Source organism: Psittacula echo, assembly GCF_963264785.1.
Source record: "Psittacula echo genome assembly, chromosome: 11".
NCBI classification, from domain to species: domain Eukaryota; kingdom Metazoa; phylum Chordata; class Aves; order Psittaciformes; family Psittacidae; genus Psittacula; species Psittacula echo.
The window spans coordinates 8,093,129-8,108,865 of record NC_137746.1 but is presented as its reverse complement, the minus strand read 5'-3'; the positions used below and the strand labels follow the sequence as shown (position 1 = coordinate 8,108,865).

The 15,737-nt window shown below is 45.8% G+C and overlaps 2 protein-coding genes across 2 annotated transcripts in view; one reads left to right on the top strand and one right to left on the bottom strand.

Annotated features, from left to right (window-relative positions):
- CYFIP2 (cytoplasmic FMR1 interacting protein 2) overlaps positions 1–15,737 on the bottom strand; it is a 50,315-nt gene that overhangs the window by 11,526 nt on the left and 23,052 nt on the right. Inside the window, exons 14-24 of the mRNA XM_080627296.1 lie at positions 14,793–14,959; positions 14,375–14,522; positions 13,910–14,063; positions 13,216–13,372; positions 12,404–12,500; positions 11,792–11,868; positions 10,694–10,802; positions 10,219–10,338; positions 9,337–9,536; positions 8,740–8,827; positions 399–542 (exon numbers count right to left, since the gene is read on the bottom strand). Of these exons, the coding sequence (XP_080483422.1) occupies positions 399–542; positions 8,740–8,827; positions 9,337–9,536; positions 10,219–10,338; positions 10,694–10,802; positions 11,792–11,868; positions 12,404–12,500; positions 13,216–13,372; positions 13,910–14,063; positions 14,375–14,522; positions 14,793–14,959 (1,461 nt within the window). The remainder of the gene's footprint in view (positions 1–398; positions 543–8,739; positions 8,828–9,336; positions 9,537–10,218; positions 10,339–10,693; positions 10,803–11,791; positions 11,869–12,403; positions 12,501–13,215; positions 13,373–13,909; positions 14,064–14,374; positions 14,523–14,792; positions 14,960–15,737) is intronic.
- On the top strand, positions 7,247–7,900 carry FNDC9 (fibronectin type III domain containing 9; the record flags this gene model as incomplete). Its single annotated transcript, XM_080627256.1, has 1 exon — positions 7,247–7,900. The coding sequence occupies one exon, from the start codon at positions 7,247–7,249 to the stop codon at positions 7,898–7,900; it is 654 nt and encodes a 217-aa protein (XP_080483382.1).

Sequence of the window (15,737 nt, the reverse complement as noted above, 5' to 3'; positions counted from 1 at the left end):
GCTCTCTGTCTTCCTGCAGCGATCCAGGGTATCACAAGGCAGTGAGATAGAGCACTCTTGTGCTGTCACTCTGCATGAGCACAGGTCTTGAAGGTGTCCCAGACTGCAGTACAGGCAGTGCTGAGGGACCATGAGTGCCATGTCCCACCTGATCACTTCCCAGTGGCTTTTAGTTAGCACTTCAAGATGGTGGAAACACTCCATCATCCCACAGCAATCAGTAGGATTCCTCAGCAACAGTGAAAATCAACTGTTAATACAAGTGTTTCAGCGTGAATCAAGGGACATGAAGGTGCCCAGATGTAAACACCCTGAATTCAAAACCCAGGCTGACCATCCAACCTATGCCTCTCAAGACATTGAGGTTTCTGCATTGCCAGGGTTAGATTCATAATTACCAAGCTCTTGACGATCTTCAACAGCTCTTCCATGACCACAGCAATGCCTTGATAGCCAAGAAGCCTGCAGATCGTCTTGAAATGAGGTGGCCCCACAAAGTTGCGGTAGGAGCTGTAGATGTGACTGTAGGCAATGTTGAGAGGCTGAGAAATTAGAAGCACAGTGACACAGGACAGTTAGACAGGAGCATTTACCAGACATGAGCAATTCCCTTATCACAGTGTTATGTTCCATCGCTTCAATTAATTTTCAAGGCAAAGAAGGAGAAATAATAAACCCCACAACAATTCCCATTTCTTCTTGTGGCAAAGAGGAGATTACTTTTCTTGCTATGTAGTCAGACATATTCTAATCTCAGTACACCGTCAACGTCACAAGGTTTCTTATCCTGCTATGTAGTAGTGGCACTTTCAATTCCAAGGTAATTTTCATACATTCCCAATCAAGGATTTCAGTCATTGGCCCTTTGTTTCTTCAAACCCAAATTCTTCTCTACTAAAATGAAAAGCTTTATATACTTGTAACCAGGCAGATTTTTTTTTCCTATGGGCATTTGCTTTAGATGAGGCTCATTAATAACAGTAGGAACTGCAGCATTTGAGCTTAAGAGCAGTTGGAAGAGACACAGAAGTCCTTTTTGCATCCTGTAAAGCTCTGTATCAGTCTCTGTACTTAATAGACATTCCCACGGGACTGTGCAAAAGGCAAGAATCTAACCCTGGTCTAGAGAGAACAGTACCCAGGGCTCTCCCCCTGCCAAATTTTTAGTGGCACAAAACAAAGTTGTTTCCAGGAATGTGCTGTATCAGTGTAATCTTGGAAATGTGGAAATTGCTGCAACGTTTTATCAGTGGAAGATTTCTAGGATCCATTTAGTGTGAGGGAAACAGGAGTAGGGGGAATTAATTCATTTGTGTGATCTGCAAAAAAAAACATAGGGAAAAATCAGATTTAACTGAAACACCACATGCATGGCTTGGGCTCTGCAGCAGAAGTGTTGGCACCACGATTCAGCCCAGCAGAGAAGGGCTGCAGTTTCCCCCCATGACATCTATAACTGCAGCCTCAGTAAATAGCAAAAAAAGCCCATTCCTGAAAAGATTCTGGCAGTAGTGCCTCTTCCAGCAAAACACAGATAAACCCTTGGTTCATGCTTACCAGGACTTTCTTAAGCAAGGATAGGAAAACAAATCAAACCGTATCCCAAATGCACCATGCAAGGCTGAGTTTGTTTCTTGTGTGAGTGCTGCATAGTAAAGGCACAGTGCACCCTCATGCAGCAGGGAGCTTCCTTCCCTGCAGTTATTGCAAACCCCACTCTACAGGGATGTGATTCCCTTCATTACCAGTAATGGAGCCAAGGGAGCAGAGGGACCAATGCGTTGAAGAGCTTAGGGTGAAAGGGAGCGAGTGTGAAGTAGTAGAACAGGGCAAAATGTTGTCTCTCCTCCAACACTGCTGCAATACTGAAGCTGAAGGCTTCCCTTGTGCTCCAATTCTGACTCACTTCCTTGAGATTTACTTTAACACTTCATTTGAGTTACTAATGAGTTACAAAGTGAAGTCATTTGCTAAGAATCAGAAAAGTACTTTATTTTGCTCTCAGATACAGGATTTCAGCAGACTGATGTACTGATTGTGCTTTCATAGTCTGGCCAGATGCTTTAATCAATTAATTAATTGCCCCTCATTTTGTTACAGCCCCTGTGCTCTGGTCCAGTAGCTTATTGCCTACTATAATAGATAAGCACACTGCTATGTGAGAAAATGAGCAATAGTTTATGTTTTGAAAGTATGTCTTATTTAAACACCAGGTAACACCCCGCCTGGAACATTTTCCAAATGGCCAGCACAATCGTCCCATAGGGAAGCCAGAAACCTGCCAGGGTCCCTGCCCAGCCGTGCTACATGTTGTTCTGTTGCTGTGGCTTTTGTACTGACTCATTCCAGCCCCAGGTGCCCCCAGAAAATGTCCTGCTGCAGGCGTGACGGCTTCTCACACCTTCCTTCCTTGCCTACCTGTAGACTCCTTTACCCTCTTGCTCCCCCACTGTTAGCACACCAGTGGCTTGAATTAAATAACCCCATTTCAGTGTGCTCATGAATCCACACTCATTTTTGGAAGCCTCTTTCGTACTCTGCAGCTAGGAGACAGGTCTTCTGTCTGCACATGCACCATGGTCCCCTGAGATGGGCTACCACTGGCACCCAGCTGTGGAGGAGCTGGTCAGAGTTTTCCCATAATGGGGCTGACATTTCACTGTATGGGCAGCAGGCAGCCGGTGCTACCGCTCTGCCACCCACATCACCTCTTAGCAGGATAATGAGGCTGGAAAGCAGCATTCAAGTGGGCTTTTCCCTCAAGTGTAGGTCTTGACAATAAGCTTGATTGGGAGAACACACATTTTAGGATGTGCACTGGCTGCAGACAAGCAGGATTCATCCCTTCCTGTCTGCAAGATGAGGTTGGTTCATCGAGCTTTTTGCAGAGCTACACAGTGCATTAGCAGCAGGCTTGAGTCTAATAATAATACTCTGCCAGCAATTAAAAATACAGCTCCATTTGAGGGTGAGATACACAGCTTGGGATAGAGACTGTGGGATGTAAAAAATGACACCAGTGGGTATTTTAAGACAAAACAGCTGAAGGTACAAGCTGGCTGCACAGCACAGCTCACTCCCCCGCACTGCGTGGCAGCTTCCACCCCTTCAGAGAGCCAGAGCAAAGCCCCCATCTTGCTGTGTCTTGGGAGCAGCAGCTGCCAAAGACACTGTGGAGCTTTGCCCCACCTTTGGTGTGGGGCCAAATGGGCAGGTTTGGGGTCTGGGAGGCTGGGAGTGCAAGCAGGCTGAGTTCCCAGTGTCCCACAGAGGCTGGGTGTCCCACTCCAGGTCTCAGGAGTGGGGAAGTATTGTACTTGGAAGCACGTGGGGAAGGCCCCCATGTTGCTTTGGGAACTCAGGAGGTTATAGCAGGGATGCTATGGAGCAGATTCAGCAGCAAATGAAGCAAAATAAAACCTAGCTGTCATTTCCATGTCTTTGAGACTGTTATTAGCCATTACCCAGAGCTGTCTGAGCTCACCTGAGGGAAGGCAGGGAGAGTTTTATCCAGTGAAATAGCTCAGAGAAAGAGATAACAGACAGATAATACTGCCTATGCCAGAACTCCCTTGGAATAATGAAGAGCTAATGAAAAAGGAATATACTTAGAGACAAAAAAGGACTTACACATAGCCCAAGATGAGTCCAGGCTCCCAGCCAAACTACCTTCAGTGTGACAGCTGAGACGTGTCTTAGAGTGAAAAACAGTTCTGGCCAGAATTGTCAGAGGAGGTTCTCTAAGTCAAACAGCCTGAATGACTTGGTTCCTTCCCCTGCCACAAGTAACCTTCAATCTCCCTATAAAGCTTTTACCATATTCAGCTGTATCCGCCGGTTGCTAACGCTTCCATGCAAACAAAAATACACATTCCCCAGCTGGGATGGACATGTACAATGCAGCAGACATTTATATACTGTACTGAGGCTGTGTCTGTGTATATTCTGTGTCTGAGCATAATGCCTTGCTATACCAGCTCTTGATTTCCATAACCTGTATGCACTATTACTTACAAGCCAACGGCCATGGCAGTCAGGTAGCACAGCCCATGCGGTCTGTCGGAGGGCATCAGCAGCCCTCACTGCCAGCTGCAGCAACCACAGCTTCTGAACACCTTTGGGCTGTTGCTGCAGAAAACAGAGCAGCTCCATCCCATTCACACACCGTAACTATTTTTACAAACGCCGGCAGCATGTACTGTCCTTCAGGTTACATCTGCCTGCATCTTGCTAAAAAAGAGGAGGCAGATTCAACCAGGGAAAGGGAAACAGGGATTTCCAGTGACCCTGGGTCTGGCAGTGCCAAGAAAAACTGAAGCACTCATGAAAATACATAAATGAAGCCAAATCTAAAGCACTTACAGAGCTAAGAAGTGCTAAGGAGCAGTAAGTAGTGGGTTGCTCATAATTTTGCAGCTTGTGTGTCAGACACTTGGCAACCTGCTGTGTTTTGTAAGTGGCTGAATGACAGAAAATGGTTCAGTTTTGCTGGCTACTGGAGAGCATTTAGGGTTTGCATCCTATGGTGATGAGCGAGTGGTCCCAGGCAGGGCCACAGCCGGGTCTACTTGCAGATATGGGGAACACCAGTGCTGGAGCAGTCCTGGCACTGGCATTGTTTTGGCATCTCCTCATCCTAGGAAATCAGAATTACGAGCTCATCCTAAGTGTAACCGGGTGTGAGCTTGATTCCTGGAGGTAGTACCAACACCACTGGGAGCTTTGCTGCATTTTCCTTTGAGAAGTGGCATTGATCACAGCATGCAGAAAGTGCGACCCTTTGCTGGCCTAATCCAGCTATTTCCACTTTCTTCAGTTTCCTCTCTTCCTGCTAACATCTTATTTGTGAACAACAAGAATTTAATTTCCCAGCCACTCTGAACACTGATAAACTCAACAACCCAAACATGATAAGAAGGCAGCTCTCTTGTGTAACCCACCTTTCTGAAGCACAGATTTGTATCTTCAGCTCTCTCCCTGCAGGCAGGGATGTACTTTACTCACAGCAAGGGATCAGCTAAGAGCTCTCTTATCCCCATGCTCTTGTAAGCAGGATGGAGCCATGTAAAAGGCAGGAAGCCACCTGGGAGCACTTTCATTTCCATCCCTGCCCATAATTATTTTCATCTCTGCTCCCAGTTTCCAGCTCGCTGGCAGCCACAGCTCACTCACAGGGACGGAAGGGAATACTGGTCTTGGAAAACAAACCCAAAACAAATGCAGAACTGCCAAACAGAAATCAAAAGCAAGGGTCATGTGTCCTCCCCAGGCTTGTAATTGCCTCTCCTGATGCAGTTTGCATCATCATCTAATCACTGTTGATATTCAGAAGATCTTTGAAACGTTGCACCTTTCCAGGAATAACAAAGAATGAGTAACTCCAGACCCAGAACCAACGTTTCTTCTGGGAAAGTTCCTCTCTCAAGCACATTTCGGCTTCAGAGAGCAGTGAGTCACTTGTTCAAAGTCTTTCCTTAGCAGACCCAGTGCCATGGCTGTCCCCTCCTGGCCAAACACTCGAGCTGCTCCCCTGACTGGCACTGGCTTTGCCTCTCCCTCCTGCTCTCTCACCAGACTGACAGGGGACACCCCTGAGCTGTCTATAATGCAGGGGCATTCAAAGAAGAATCTGTCTTAATCCCGTGGAAATTCAGCATGAGGTCAAAGTCTTTCAAAACCCAGTTCCTGCTCTCATCACACAGCTTAGAAAATGTTAAAACATTAATGGACATTGCTGCAGCATCAGGGATGAAAATCGGCTGCTCACTGGGTTTGGCTTAAACCAGAAGTTTAAATGTGCAAGAAACCACAGAATTAAAGACAAAGCCCCTCAGTGCTAAACTATCAATGTGTACCGCAAGCCAGGATCCTGCATTTCATACCATATGCCAATGTGTCTCTAATGCAGACCCTGCTGGGGACCAGTGATGGTCTTGCTGGGGGACTGCAGATAGAGGAAAAACAGAAAACACCAACCAAGCCAGCAAACACAACACCCTGGCTTGTTTGGGAGACATACTTCTCCCAGGCAGAAGCTTTTAGGGATAACATTCCCAAATCACTCGAAGATGCCTGTCCAACCTTCTGTATTGGTTGCTATGGTGAGGGATGACGGAGCCCCAGACGGGTATAATATGAGGCAGAGCACAGGGAAGGGATTTCGAAGAGGCAGGAGGGAGGAGAGCAGCTGGGAAGAGGGGAAGGCGCTGCCTGCCTGTGGCCACACTGCTCCCCAGCACTGACAGGAGGTAAGTGGCTGCCCCAGCGCTGGGAGGGCTTCGTGATGGGTGCATGTGCTGCACTGCTCTTCATGTAAGAATGGCTGAAACGGTCATTGAGATGAGCTGCTTCTTGAGTGAATTAGAGGAAAGTTAAGTTATAGTGAGAGAGGGAGGAAGAGGGAAAAAAGAAACTGATTCTATTGCATGCAGCTCTGCTTGGAGCACTGGGATGGTTGGGAGAGAACGCTGCAGAGAGCTCAGAGAGCACTTTAGCAATCTAAAGGAGTGATGTACTGAAGTGATTTGTGGCTGTTGCTAGACAGTAGTTTGTTAGTGGTTAGTGTCTTCTGTCTAGGGGAGAGCTTTGTACTTATTATTCTTGTATTTGTATTTCCCTAAAGGCATTGATTTTATATTTCACCAATCTTCAGATTTCACATTTATGATCCTGATATTATAGTGTGAGATGCTGCAGGAAAATTAAGAGTTTATGCTCCATTAAGCAACAAGTAAGGTACAGAAAATGCAGCAAAAACTTAAACCAGTGAATTAATCACTATGCAGCTTTTAAAATGGCATTTAGGTGTAAAATCAAAGTATCTATTGGCAGCTTCACAAGTAAGTTGGAGCTAGCTTAATGATCAGTTTATGTTAATCACACTTGCAGTCTTTTCTATTCCATGGGAAACAAAAAAGCTAAGTAAGCTTCCCATATAGACAACTAGTCAGAAAGAAGAGATCTAAACAATCCAAAATCTAACTAAAGCACAAAGTATGCCTATGTCCCAGTTGTTATTTTGGTTTTGAAGCAGGGTGATACAGTAGTTCAGGTACCAGCAGGATTCATCTTCTGTAATTTTAGCCATCTAAGACCTAGCAGCTAATCTAAGGTAGCCAGGCATAGTCCTGAGTACGATCTAAGGGCCAGTGAAGCGGTGGAAAGACTTCACTGATGTCAGTGGCCCTTGAGCTTGTATATGAATGCAGAAACTCAGCCTCTCCCTGCATCTGGTTTCAGGAGCACAATGAACATTGAAGTGCACAACATCACTTACACCAGTGCCACCGTCTCCTGGGCCATGAACAACCCCTGTCCAGAGAACTACTACCACGTCATGTACCGCCCCAACTGGAACAGCATCTTTGCTGGCTATTTACGCCAGAACTTCCACCACGAGGAGCGAGTTCCTCACCCCCTCAGCTCCCTTGTCCTCCACCGACTCTCACCATCCACCATCTATGTTCTCTGCATCACATGCAAGAACTCTTACCCCTCCGGCAACCACTGCACCACCTTCCACACTCTGGACAAAACCCCTCTGATTTTCGGCGGCTCTAAGCATGAATCTACCACCTCCATATGGATGGTGAGCAGCCTGCTGCTTCTCTGCTTTATTGCTCTCCTGGCCTACGGCTGCCTGCAGTTCTGGTCTGCAGGGTGCCACCGGGCTGTGAGGCCGAAGCATCCCAATGCTAGCCCTGAAGAAGGGAGCAGCTCGCTGGAGAGGCCATTGGATGATGGACTGAGAGAGGAGTTTCTGGAAGTCCCCATGACCACTGTGCTAATGCGGGGTTCCAGCTTCATGAGGGAGAGCCCATACAGCTCCCCCCACAGCTTTTTTTCCTATAAAACCAGTGATGATAAAAGGGCCATCTTGCCACAGCATGGCCTTCAATGAGAGCAAAAAAAAGGGAAATCCTGCTTGGAGAGCCCTGCTTGGTTCACACTGCTCTTTCCCAGCTCTTGCCAATAGGACTGTCTGTGTGTCCACAGGGACTTTTTGTCCCAGGGCAGAACACGAGGTAGGACATTGATCACAAGGAGAAGGATTTTTGTCAAGTGACAAAAACGTTCTCATTTGCTGAGGCTTTGTAAAAAGAAACCAAGTCAGGTCTCTGGGAAGGGCCAGGCCCAGCTGACTGCAGTGTCATTACCTAATCTGTATCACTGCTGTAGATTCACTTCAGTGATCAATCAATGTGCACAACAAATAAACTCCACTCAAGTAGATTTCACACTCGAGTGATCCTCCACTAGCACCACACCCAAGCCCTCCTAACACCTGTATAAACAGTCATTGCAGCCTGACAAAAGAGGTGTTGTCAGTATCAAGTAGTCTCTTTTGCACACACAAGTATTTTAGTAATTCCCATTGTGAACTCACAAATGGAATTCCTGAAGTGGTACCTTTCTTGGGGAGCAGCATTGCTTTGGAGCTCCAACTTGCTCTCCTCTCTCTCCATTTGGGTGGATGTGATTTGGTCTCAGTGTCAACACCAAGCACAGAGCAGTGTCAGCATTCCCTAACATGGGCATATTATGGGGAAAAATATGGGAAAGCAATAGCAAAAGCACACTGAATCTGCTTCTTGCATGGCTTTTTGGTTTCACACGGCAATATGACCCTGCAAATTCGCACCCACCATTCTGTTAATGAAGTAGTTCTTGCATTTCTTTCTTCCTAAATAAATACTTCCAACATCCACCCCTTCTGGCTGTTGCGGCTCATTTACTGACCTTAGATCCATAGAGGTAATATGGCTGAACATTGGCTGGCTTGTCCCGCTGGGGTTCCTGTGTGAATGGAATTGCTGTCCTCACAAACCTACAGTGGGCACGGGAGACAGGGAGGAAAGTGGTCAGAGCCTGGTTAGTTGTGTTGAGTGCAGATATGGCATGGCCTGGGATGAACTGCAGTTGCAGGCTGATTAGCAATTCATTACAGGAACTGGAATGTGAACTCCTGCCTTGATCTCTTAGTGGAGTACAAAAATCAATTTAACCTACCAAAGGTGAGGTTTATTCTCATTTGGGGCAGGCAGGAAACCCATGTATGAGCAGCTACCACAGCTCGGCTGATCAGTAACCCAATCCTCCAAACCAAACTAGCTCTGTTGCTTGCAATCACTGTCTTAACTATCACTTGAATATGCTACTAACATTTTCAAGGCCAAGGGGAGCTGGTGGGCTTTAATTTCATTTTAAGTGTAACTGTTTCAACACATAGAGAATGCAAACCTCCCTGCAACGCATGTGAATTTAATGTGGCAGGTCTGACACTTTGAAAGAAGAGCAGTGTCTCCAGTGCTGCCTTGTCTTGCTTTTCCTCCTCACCTGTTGGTGGATCCATTGTAACAGTAGTTGGGTAGAAAGTCAAAGTTGAGCTCCCAGAAGACATGGAGAGTGATGCGCCCATAGGGCGCGGACACGTTGTGGTTGGCTTCCCGGAACATGGCATCAAAGCTGTCCAAAGTCATGTGCTTGCACAGCAACCTGTGAGTCAGGCGATTTATTTCCAAGAGCCACTCCAGCTCCTGCAGCACATAAAGCAGCAGCAAACGCAACGTATTACCAAGATGACAATAGAAACAGCTCATTTCATTGCCAGGGGAATGATTTTATATCCACACCCACACAGAACTTTTCAGGTGAGGATGTAGCAAATGCTAAAGACATCAGTTTAACCCAGTGGCCAAGGCAAATTGCACTTCCACTCAAGGGGGTCTTGGTCTGGTATCTCTAAAACCTGCAGGAAGCAAAATGAGTTTGTTCCCCACTGAGCACTGCCTGGCTTTCACATCAGAATCCTCCAAAGGTGGAAACTAGTAATTTTACACTGCTTGACTCTGATGCTCCTGTAACATATCAGACAGCAAGTCCTGTACACGCACAAATGATGCCTCAGCCACCTTCACCCAACAGGGGAATCGAAGCCAGGATTTCCTTCTCCCAGATTACAAAACTCTCTTATGTGAGCTCTGCAAAATCTAACTGCTGACTGTCATCTTATGATTTATGCAGACACTTCATGGGCCGGTAATAATGCAATTAAAATTGCCTAAGTAGAAATAGTAGAGACTAGGCAGCATAAAGGAAGATACACGGCTGGCTGAAACCTGCTGTAGGTGGGACTTGAAGCAGAAGACAGTTAGCTCTGTATCCATAGCACTGTATCGTTCTCTCTATTCATACCCACAGTCAGTTAACAGGTCTTACCACTATGGATGTCAGGTCCTCGCTCTCAAAGCGGCTAATGGCCTGGTCTAACGATTTGTACATCGCTGCTGAGATACGCTGGGTAATGAGCCTGTTCAAGTCAATTGATCTACCCAGCAACTGGGAAAAGGACAGAAGACATTTGCATGTTATACACAGATGGGGAAAAGGTACTTCAGTTTTTTTGTAAAAGACACAAATTAGAACCAAACATCCAAGTCTGCTTAAACGTGAAAGCGGTGATACAAATGCCTCAGTTAAGTTTACCATTATTTAAGAGGGAAGGAGGAAAATGCGGAGCATAACTCCTTTTCCCCTCAGGCCCTGTGCCCTGAGTGTGGTGCATCAAAAACAGGTTCAACCCTTCTCATTCCAGCACCAACTTCAATTGAGCCCAGAACTAGGATGGTAGCCACCAACAAAAGGCTAATAGATTAAAAGCTATAAGTACTGTAGTCTACTGCTTGCATTGTACCTGGACATGCCTCTGCTTGAGCAGGGTTTCGTAGCGGTTGGATGGTGGGTATGGAATAATCACCCCATAATTCTTACATTCAGCCCGGAAACGTTTGTCCAATAAAACACTGAAAAAAAGGAAGCAGTGTCAGGAAAAAAGAAACACGCTATCAGCTTCCCTTTGGATCTTTTCCAGAGTTGTTTTAGTCTTTCTTTTCATCTTGCTCTGAATGCCAAGAAATTTCCACATACTATGAAGTCTTAAACCACTAAATCACAGAGCAGCAGCTGTCATCTGGGGAATGCCATAGTGTTGTCCATCTTTCTTGGCTTTTATGGCTACAACATTCAGCAAGATAAAAGACTGTGCTGAAAGGTATCACTAGTGCCAGGTACTGGGGTTGTCCCACAGGTGTGCTTCCTCCTTGAAGATCTGCTGTGTGAGCATTCGGTTGATGATGGTGACTGCTCTCCTTCTATAAGGCCAAATCTGATCTAGAGACAGAACTCCTTGCAGAGGTGCACTGAAGACTTGCTTCACCTTTGGGGACATGAGAGGAGGACTCTCACTAGAGTTCATCCATGTTCTTTAAGTTGGTAAGAAGGAAATGTCACACAGGGCTTATCTCCCCATAAGGGAGCAAGTGACTCTGCAGAAGCTCTACAGTCAGCTGGTCTGATGTGTGACCTAAGATACTGAGTTACCCTTCCCACTTTTACAAGTTCTTCTGCTTTACTAAGGTGAGAACAAGTGCATGTTCCTATTTCCTATAGATGAGAGGCTTTCACTCATCTGCCTTGTACACAAACAGAAGTCAAGCAAGGACATGTCTTCAATAGGCTCAGTTTGCTTTTCTGCTGCTCTCACAAATTGTACTCAGAAAGCTACTTAGGATGCCAATTATTATTTTTCACTTTTAACCATGTCTCTTTGCCACCATTAATTCATTTCCATATCTACTCTGGTCTGATGTGGACAGCCAGCTTTGCGGGACAGGGATGTTCTATTTTGTTGTGTGTACTTGCAATAGTTATTCCCTGAGGGAAATCTTCTGGTTAATAGCAATTTGGATACAGTGATTATCATCAGTCATCATCAGCAGTAAGGTTCTCCTACCTGCCAGCCATTGCTTTATAATAGGCAAAGATCTGATCTGCCAGTTTATACACAAATTGATCAAAGCATAAATTCACCTGGGGGAGAAAAAACAAGACTTTGTGAGGTTGTACCAGTACAGAGCAGCTCCTTCCTACGCATGCAAGATCAATACAGCTCAACACAGAGCTCTAATTTAATATATATATGTATGTCATGCTATCTAAAAACTGCACTGCGGTTCTCACATACTGAAGTTAAACAGAAAATTGCAGTTACATTTCTCTCTTATAGTTTCTGCATATTCTAACAGGGCCTGGTCCTTGGTCAATCATCTCTGATTTCTCATTTTCCTCTGATGTCTCATAACATCAGACAGACTCTTCCATGCTCGCAGTGTTTGACAGCCTTTGGCTTCCATGGTTCCCCATGGGTACAGCGAAGCTGAAGCCCTCAATCAGCGAAGTCTGTAAGATCTCTGTAAATTCTGATCTTTTGAAAACTTCTCAGTCTGATGGGGTATTTTTTTTGAGGTGCCTATGATGAATTCACTGAACTGCTGGGGGGGATGTCAAACAGGGCAATGTGACCCCAGTGAGCTATTTCTGTATAGTAAAGATGAAGATAACTTACTTCAGCTTCAATTTCATCATATAGGAACTGCTTTTTGAACTTGGTCAAGGCATAGTATGCGCTGTCATTATAGAGATCCAAGGGGTACAGTACATACCTGAGGGCAAGAAGACAGATCATGTCTTAAATTGACTCTGGAGCATATCAGCATAAACTGCAGCTGGTGTATGCACCCTGCTCATTGCAAAAAGTGGGTTTTCTCTGCCTTCACTTCTATCATTTCCACTTCCTCTAGCCCCTCAGAAACTCTCTCTTGCTCTTTGGGTCCTGGAAGCAGCTACAACAGATCTGGTTTTGAGCTAACTGTGACTTGTTCAATCAAACACTTGCTCCTTATCTGCCCTTAAGAAAGCTTTAACCCTGCCCTCACTCCACAGAATTCTCTGACAATGGTCATAAAATGGAAAACAGTTTTCCTAATGACGAGGACATTATGAACATAATTACAGTTGCATAACAGCAATGCCTCTCAGTACTTCTCACATATATGAATAAAAAAAGTGTCCAGGTGCCTTAGCCAGGGCCCACATCCCTTTGGTTGCACATGCTGTCTGACCACTGCATGCAGATGATGGTACCACCAAGTTGTGCCCATATCTAAATATGGTTTATGATGCATAAGTAAGTGCCAATACCAGTGTGCATCCGCTAACAAGGTACTCATATAGTACATATCCACATAACAGCCAGTCAGGAAACAGCTGTTTTCCCTTCCACATCAAAAAGACTGTTCGTCACCAGCCTACCCTTCTGAAAACAAAATCCCAAGCCACAGCACATGCACAGCCCCAACACAGCCCATGAGCTCTTACTCCATCATGGAGGGTTCTTTGGTTTCCAGAATATGGTCTGTGAGGATCCAGGGCATGGACATTTCAATGGGGAACTGGATGCGGCGGCCCATGGTCAGCTCCAAGAAGAATTCCCGGAACCAGAGCTGGGACAGGTCACAGCACTGCTGCAGCGCTTCTGAAATGCAGAGGAGATCCCCCCGGTGGGAGGGCACCCATGTTATTCCCATGGGGATGGCAGTGAGGGGAAAGCACAGAAGGCAGCTCCTGCAGCCTCATATTGGACTGGTTTTGGGTATGGAACATTTTCATAGGATATCTCTGTTTTTAGACCCAGAACATGTCCATGCCATCTGAGCACTTTGTAATGAAGAAAGAAAGGATCATTCCTTTTGCTCTAGAACTCCAAGGAGAACATTTCATGGCCTGCAGTTACTCTGGAAGATTTCTGCTGTTCCCAGAAGTTTGTCTGGGACAGAAAGAAAACTCCAGTCCTAGAAAATAAACTGCCACCTATTGCTATTTCATATTGCTAACTCATTCCTGTTCACATAATGATTATTGCCTAAAACACACCTGAATCAGGCAGAAGTTGGACATTTGGAAAAAATCAAGGAAAATCTTCTGTGTATTCAATAAGGAGCAAAGCTGATCTATCTTTGCTTTTCTGAGCATGCAAGAGTTGGATTCAAGCCTCCTCCTGCCATAACCTCACCGCTGATGTTGAGAAGGTGGGTGAAGAAGAAGGACTGCTTGTGGAACTCCTCAATGGCCAAGACTATCGGCCCATCCAAGCTGCTCCTCAGAGTCTTCTTTGAGCCACTCTTGTCTGCTATAAGGGACTCCAGCATGGTCCGCACCATGTAAAGCTGTGGAAGAAGAAACAGTCGACATGCAGTTACCACCCTGCAGTGAGACACCACTGCACACAGCTGCAGTGCTCTGCAATAAGAATTAATACCTCTTCCATAAGCTACTCTCTTTCAGAGCTAGAAATAATCACACCCCAAAAAAAGGAGACTTTGGGAACCGTACAACAAATTAGGCATCGAAGCAACATTTAACACACAACAGTGTGAAGATTCTGTGGAACAGACCATGGAAACAGCTGCTGATCCACAGGCTGGGAGACTCCTGTAAGAGCCTTAACTCCTTACACAGGAGATGGATGTTTACATACCTGTGTACTTGAAGGTCCTACTGCTCGTCTTGGGACTTTAATATCAAATCCACCTTTAGGATCCTTCTCACCTCTCAGGCAAGGATCATTTGGAGGCTCTCGACCTCCCTCCCAGTCACAGATTGTCTTCCGAATTGCCTGAAGGACACTGGAATAGGTGGGAGAGGGAAAGTAGTGCTTAAGCTTGATTCTGCTTCAAGATGAAAATATTAACTGGTGTGCACTTAGAGAGGAAAACTGTCTGAGGTGGGAACATAGACTGCTGTCACTGGGGGAATCAGAAGTTACCTTAGAAATAGCTGCTGGCCAAGGTACATGGCTGGTCGTATACCCTGAGGTGTATGCAGGGACACATGCTTATGGTGTTACACAAATAAATACATGGGCTTTGTGTTGCACTCAAGAAGGACAGACTGACCTGATCAGAACGTTCTTCTTCTTCCTGACCGCCTGCCTAAGCGGCTCTCGCAGGGTCACCTGGGCAAAGTCCTGCAGGGCTGCATAGATAGTGTTGCGGATGGCTTGGTTAAACACACTTTCCATTCGGCCCATCAGCACTTGTAGACCTTTGATCATGGCAATTACCTGAAGGAAAAATTTAAAATGGATGTGCTTGCTATTTTTCCATTGTAGGAAGAGGCCCATAAATCCAACATTAAGAGAATTTGGGACTAAATTACTTCTACTCAAGTAACTTAGGTCCAGTAATTAGGTGGCTGGCTTTTTTGACTGCTTAGCTGCTTTACAGATCACAACAAGCTCAGGAGAGCATTTACATCACTAGTTTCTTGCAAATGGTTCCTGTCCCTTGGCAGGCTGTTTCCACTCCTGATCTCTTGATATCTTTAATAGCACATAATCCCAGGAAGCTGCACATACTCCACATGTGGATGCACTGTGTGGCTTCCACAGACCTGCATCTGCAGCAGTGCATAATGTTCCCTTGTACAAGAGTACAGAGACAATTCCCGGGAAGGAGTGAGCCACAAAAATTAAGGCGTTATTGAAACCACCTTGGACTGTCTAAGGGAAGATGAAGGTGTAGGAGCTTCCCACAGCCAGGCTCACTTGTGTTTGCACAGCATCTGAATTTAGCTCCAGATCTTGCTCCAGATCACACTGCTCTGCAACGCTGCTGTACTGGGTTTGCATGGCAAGGTTTTAGTAGTGGCGGGGACACTACAGGGGTGGCTTCTGTAACAAACTGCTAGAAGCTTCCCTCTGAGATGGACCCACTACTGGCCAAGGCCTAGCGCATCAGCGATGGTGGGAGTACCCCTGGGATAACGTATTTAAGAAGGGGAAAAAGAAACCTGCATGATTGCAGCTGAGAGGAATGAGAATATATGAGAGAAACTCAGAG